The following is a 7,139-nucleotide window of genomic DNA, read 5'->3' as shown; positions in this document are numbered from 1 at the left end:
CAAATTTTAAATTTTAAAAAGTTTAAAATTAATTATTATATAAAATTGTTTAAATTTGGCTAATTTAAGTGTTGGTCTCTTGTAATTTTTCAATATTTTTTAATACACAAAAGGCAGGCACATTCCTAGTGTCCTAGGCAAACCCTAAATTGAGCATAGGTGATTGTTCAATGCAAAGACCCAAATACTCACATTCAAGTTAAATAATACCGACAAGGTTGCTTTGTAATTTCATATGCTGTGGTCCTATTATCAGATAAGTATCTAAAGTTCATCATCATCATTTTCATTTCGTTGACCGTTCTAGCGTGGATTATTATTTTTTTTGTTAGTAACTGTGACGCTCTTATTACTATCAGAATGTCACGCTTCCGCCTACGCCACTCTAATAATGAGAATATTACGATAACTTTTAACGATATCTTTACATAGTAGGAGCCTTTAACTGAAAACCGCATTGACTTTCTTTAAAAAACCAGAAATACTTTTTTTTCTTTCTTTAGATCAAACACCCATACATATAAATCATCAATACTAACATATATATTCACAAGAAAACTAACCACACGGTCTTACCAGAGGAGTTTTAGAATTGTCATAAGAGGATATATAAAAAGAGAATTGGTTTCAATCGCAGTGATTATTGCTCGTCTTATGAATCTTTTCGAACAACAACAATTAGTCATCCAAAATCCAAAGTCATATCTCACTTATAAGAATTTTAATCTCGATAATATTTCTTAACACTTCCCTACATACCAAAGAAACAATCTAACTGAACTTACCAATAATTCCTCCAATCACGGACTCCGACCCAAAATATAATCAGTCACAGCCTCCAGCCTAAAATATAATCAATCACGGCCTCCGGCCCAAAGTATAATCAATCACATTCAAACCATCATAAGGAGATCTTTTACAAGCCACCACGATCTACCATAATCCGAATCAACAAGTCACAATCACAAGTAATCAGACAAACAGCTAAATAATTACAGAAAGACAACAATTATGACAAGTAGTAGCAGTTAACAGAATATCAATTAGGCAAACCAAGTAATTATGGAGAACCAAAAATTTTTAAATAAATGTAGTATGATGCATGCATGTCTTACTGACCGTGAGCTCACGTGTCGGTTATACCACCACACCCAACACAAATTTGGTTGGCAACTTCCAGACTAGTTTCTCTATTGCGCATCCCCAGAAAGAATAAATTCTGAAGAAAAGTGCCCTACTACCTTCTCCTAAAGCTATACTCAGGAGTAACATTTTGAGAGAGAGTGCCTTACTACCTTTCCAAAATCGTGCTAAAAATAATAGAGAGTACGTCTCACTCAACAGAGAGTGTCATCTCACCTTGCAACTAGAGAGAGACGTGGAAGAAAATTTTGAGGGAGAGTGTCCTACCACCTTCCTCACATCCGTACCACAAACGTATCTCCAGGAGAAATAATTCTGAGGGAAAGTGCTCTACCACCTTCTCCTTGAGGTATACTCATGGGATAACGTTTCGAGGGAGAGTGCCCTACCACCTTCCCCTGGATGCAGTGCCACATCAATACGCAAGCAGGACAAAACCCGCGTCCTTGCCAATTCAATGGTATATGACAATCATAATCATAATCATAATCATAATCAAGATCATAATCAAATCCACAACTCTATATAATCACATCAATTATAAGGTTAATTATTCTCATAGCAGCAAGAGAGGAAATCATTCATCCTCAACTTGTCTGTTCATAACAGCGAGGGAATCCTTCATCCTCAACTTATGTATTTGCTCTGGGATATATAGTACCCGTCACACTTTTGAGATATAGTGATCGGCACAGTTTTCAATCGTAGTTATTATTAATTATAAACACACAAGTGGGATGAGACCTTCGTCCTTGCTAATTCATAATCATATTTCAATCATAATCGTAATTCATTATGTTCACATTTATCACAAATTCTCTAGCCGTGAGTGGGATAAAACCACCATTTTTACCATTAGGGAATGATTTACAAAAATTCATCATATCTACCCCCGACATCAAATATAATCACTATCATCATCAAAATCATCATTAACATAATCATAATAATCACTAATCAACCTTAATAATATTCTCATTCACTCTCATATGTCATTCTTTAATTAATCACTTTAAGGGCTAACTAAATCCAACTTTCAACCTTCTCACGTTCAACTTAAAGTACTCCCAAGGTCCTCAATCTTTACCTTATAATTCTTGAAAATCACAAATCAATTTTTCAAATTAACAAAACCACAAAAATTCCAATTTTCTTTGACCAAGTTATCAAACTAACTTCAATAATCCAATCCTTCAAATTCATTTGAAATCCCAATAACATAACTCTTAAATGAGAATTAACTGAATAAAATTCACTTTCGATTTAACCAAGTACACAAATTCAACTTTATTCTCAAGTTTAAGAACTTCTCAAAAAGACTCAAAAATAATTTTTTTACTAATCAAATTCAAATGCTTTAAATTCACTAAAACTTCTCAAAACATAATTCTTCAATTAAAATTTTCTAAATAAAACATAAAAAAAATCCTTAGTGTTTATGAAAATAGCACCGATTTCTATTATTATTATTATTATTATTATTATTATTATTATTATTATTATTATTATTATTATTATTATTATTATTATTATTATTTTTCAATTTTCACACAAATTCTTATAAACATTTCGGCAACATATCCTCTAAAACTCAAATTTTGCCACCCTTCAAGGGTCCTGTCTTAACCAAACAGTCTCTCAACTATTTCCATCAAACTTTCATTAACCACCACAACACTAACTCAACTAAAAAAAGTTAACAAATCAAGAATTCTAGCAACCAATCACTTTCAAACTATCAGGTAAACAATCACAGTTCATAACCACAAATAATCCAATTCCTCATTTAATTTCATTGCTTAAAAATTTGAAATCATTTAACCAGTTTGAAGGTTGTAGAAGGCTTAGAGAAGGGGGTTGAATCTATGACCTTCTTTTACTTTAATTAAATAACCCTTTAAAACAGACCTTCAATCTGAATCTGTTTGAACTCAGCAGCAGAAAATTTATGAGACAATTTCATTTTGTCTCATGAATATTAGAAAACAGAACAGAGCAGGGAAGAGAGAAGTTGACACCATCATGTATCCTGGTTCGGTTGCCTTGTGCAATGCAACCTACATCTAGTTTCTACCACAACAATGGTAGAATTTCCACTATAGTTAAAGTATTACATACACCAATTCCACGAGATTGACACAATTCTTTCTCTCTCAAGTTCTAACCTAACTTGACTTGGTTATGCTAATACTTAACTCTTCACTCTTAGTGCTCACCCAACTAAGAAAGGGGTACATCACTGGTACAAGATACAAGATACAGAATCAACCTAAAAAATTCTGAAATCACTCTAGGCTTTTCACTCAAGTATTTTTCTCTGCCTCTTTCCACTCTTAGGCTTTTACTTGAGCTCTTTCATTTTGCCTTTTACCTCAAGAAATTACAGAAAGATAAACATCAAAAAGAAAATTAAAATCTATAAAACATGAATGAGATTAATGCTTCAACAGCCTCTTTACTATGTGATAAACTAGATTTGGTTGCCTCTGATTTAGTTCCTCATTATGGCGGAATGCTCCTTTGACTAGGAAGTACTGTACAACTTAAATGAACTTCTTCAGAGAACTCTTCTCAGAAAATAAACCTCAAAGCATTGGTTATCTCTCCTTGGTTTCTAAATGATGAAAAATCTTCTTTTGTATCTCCTTACTTGTTGCTGAGTTGCTCTCTCCTAGGTCAACCCTCGAGCTGTGTGCTTCACCAACTCACTTTTTCACTTTCTTCCATTATTCCTCAAATTAGGAACTTTGGTTCTGACCTTTTTTCTTGACCAAAAGCCTTAGGATAGCAAAGAAAAATCTTTTCAATGGTAAATCCAGATTTGATCCATTGAAACACTACTTGGTCCCCAAGATACAATTTGACCATAGATTTGCAGCAGAGCTTAGTAGAAATTACTTTCTTCATTTATCCCAATTTGGAGTGGCTGAGAGTTGGGGAAGAGGAGAAGAAAGTAATATGCATGCAAGAGGAAATAAGTTACCTTTGACCTCTACCTTAGCTTAAGAAGGGTTGATTTTGGTGATTAGACTTATGCCTTTCTTGCTTAATCCTTCTTTTTCTTTCTTCTTTGGTGAACAACTTAGAGACTAAGCTTTCTCTCTCTTTCTCTGAGTTCTGACCGAAGAGGAAAAGTGAACGTTGCTTTTGGTGAAAGTAATTTGGAGGGATTTGCTTGAGAAATGAAATCGGGCTTGGGTTGGTTCTTTTCAAGTTCAGCCCGTTTGCTTTCTATTCATCACCTTTGGGCTTTTATTGTTTTGTAGCCCACCAGCTTTGGTTTTATTTTCCATCCTATTGGGCTGCTGCTTTGTTTTTCTTTGGCCTGCAACACTCAATCAAATTCAATTAAAAACTAATTGGTTAATTAGCCCAATAAAATAATATTTGTCATCATCAATTAATTTAGTTAATTTCTTAACTCAACAATCTCCCCCTTGATGACAAACATAATTGTAGCATTTAATCAAAAGAAATTGACTTTGAGTAAAGTTAAGGAACTTCTCTTTGAATGATGTCACTTTCTTTTGTGTTGCTCCCCCTTTCCTTTTCAAGAGTAGCTCCCCCTTGATTTATGCTCTTTTCTTCCTTCCTGTTTATTATTCTTATAGAAAATACAATAAAGACCTATACACAATTTAACTTGACTAAGGGAGTTTATACAACCAGCAACACAAAATCAGCCCAATACTGAACGTATCATGTCAGCACTTTTAATCAAATATCCATTTCAGAAACTGATCATGCTTTAACCAAAACAGAGCATCAAGACTAACAAGGGCAAAACAGCAACATATCATAAAAAATAAGTTCCAATTCTCATGCCAAAAAAATCACAGCAGTAGCAAAATTTGCAAATCAAATTCTCATGCAAAAAATTATAGCAGCAGTAATCAAAGAATCACAGCAAAAATTCATAATATTCACAATACTTATGCTACTATGCTACTACTCTCCCTTTTGTCATCATGGGTGAAAAATAGTCAAGATCAAGCAAAAAACCGCACCTTGAAACCTGCAAGAAAGTGTTAATGCACAGTCTAAACACCAAATTAATTGAAAGTAAATGCAGCAGTAGTTAAAGTATTACAGTCATCCGAAATAACAGAAAGTAGTTCAAAAGTAACAAGAGAAACAGTTTTCATGAGACAAAAGTGAGCAGATAGCGGTAGCTTCATGAGACAAATCTAGGCATCCGAACCATTTTCCTCAGAATCAGCTTCTTCTTCAGCATTAATGGCAGCATCTTCATCCTGTTGAAGATTATCAATGAACTTCATAAAGATAGCCACTTTGTCCCTTGATTTTCGGAGGAAGTTCTCATGCTTGCTTGCTAGCTTCCTTTGTTCCTTACTCATGGTAATCATATGATTGGATTGGGACACAAATTCTTGGACCACATCTCTAACAACATTAAACAGAGCATATTTTTGTCCAGTGGAGATGGAAGTGCCCTCAGTGGAAGGAGGAGGAGAATCCTCAGGAATGAACTCATCATCTTCATCGTCTAGAACCACCCTTTTAGAGCGAGTAGGTCCTTTATGTTGTTTCACTGAACCACCTCCTTCTAGATATGAATGTCTATTTTCATAATCCTCATTGGACTAGTCAACACCAAAATGCTCAAAAATACAAGTTAGAAACATGCCATAAGGAAGAGCTTTATCTTTCTCACTCCTAACAGAATCAAACATGTATCTTACCATCAAATAAGCAAAAGAGATTTCTGTTTTAGCGAGAAGGGCATACAAAATAAGAGTGTCAGTATAAGATACCCTTTGGTATGAACTACTCTGAGGAAGTATGATATGATTTACTATTCGGTGCAACTGAGCACGTTCATAATCCAGGGCTTTGTGAGTAGGGGTTATGCCATCAATCAGAGAAACATGTTCACAAATATGAGCCAGAGCATCATTGAAAGAGATACCAACTCCTTCATCCCACTTACCAAATGTATATGCATAAGCCCCAATATCAGTGTATTTCAATGAGTCACTGATTGTTTCATTGTTTAACACAATGTCTCGGCCCATGACATAAGAATGAACACTGCCCTCATGATAAAGTCATGTTAGCATAAAACTCCTTGACCAAAAGTGGGTAAACAGGATTTTTGATGTTAAATAGATGATTCCAGTCCAGAAATTCCAAGTTTTCAACAAAAGGAAAACTTTTCTTTTTCAAATTTGGTAAATCAGCAAGAAATGAGGGACATATGGTACGGTACTTAATGACTCCTTCATAAAAATCATTATTCATGGCATACTTAAATCTGTAAGGGTTATAGTCTGAGTGGGAGGTCATGAAATATGATTTGTGTGCAAAGGGATCAATGTCTGGTTCTCTAATAGATTTAAAAGGGATACGAGGTTTACCTCTCTGAGAACGAGTGGGAACAGACCTTGTCTTAGGTTGAGTGGGCTCAGAGGTAGGTTCGGCTGCAGCTGGGCGTTTCCCTTTGGAGGTGCTTGGCTTTGATGAACTGGGTTTTGAAGGAGGTTCCTTCGGTGGTGGCATCTTCTTAGCTGAGGGTGAAAACCTTGAGGGGTTCTTAGTGTGAGCCATTGGATCCGAGCGAGGAGGTGAGGTAGGAGGAGAAGCAGAGGGAGTGAAGGTTCGGTCTTGAGAGCGAGTGGAAGATTTCTGTTTTGTAGGAAGCTTAAAGATCTTTTCTCGAGGAGGCTTTTGAGAGATGGTTTTCTTCCTCATTTGGTTGGTTTCAAATTTTGAAAAAAGAGAAGCAATAAAGGTAGTGGAGGAAACCGAAGAGTTTGAGGAGGAGTTATGAAGGGAGAAGAAGAAGTGTTGGTAACCGTACCAAATTTTTTTTTTTAAAACATACAACTGCATGACCTCTCATTTGACTTTGAAAGGACTTGACATTACAAAAAGAAAGATTTGATTTTATTAAAAAATAAAATAGAAAGTCATTTAAATCTGAAACCTTTTGACTGAAAGACAAAATGAATAAAAATAAAATAAATAAAGTAAAC

The 7,139-nt window shown here is 34.9% G+C and overlaps 1 protein-coding gene across 1 annotated transcript; it reads right to left on the bottom strand.

Annotated features, from left to right (window-relative positions):
• LOC107640468 (extensin-like) lies at positions 6,202-6,855 on the bottom strand. Its single transcript, XM_016343989.1, has one exon. It carries the CDS (start codon positions 6,853-6,855, stop codon positions 6,202-6,204), a length of 654 nt encoding a protein of 217 aa, XP_016199475.1.

The sequence above is a fragment of the Arachis ipaensis genome, chromosome B05 (assembly GCF_000816755.2).
Source record: "Arachis ipaensis cultivar K30076 chromosome B05, Araip1.1, whole genome shotgun sequence".
Taxonomy (NCBI): domain Eukaryota; kingdom Viridiplantae; phylum Streptophyta; class Magnoliopsida; order Fabales; family Fabaceae; genus Arachis; species Arachis ipaensis.
This window is presented reverse-complemented; position numbering and strand designations above follow the sequence as displayed.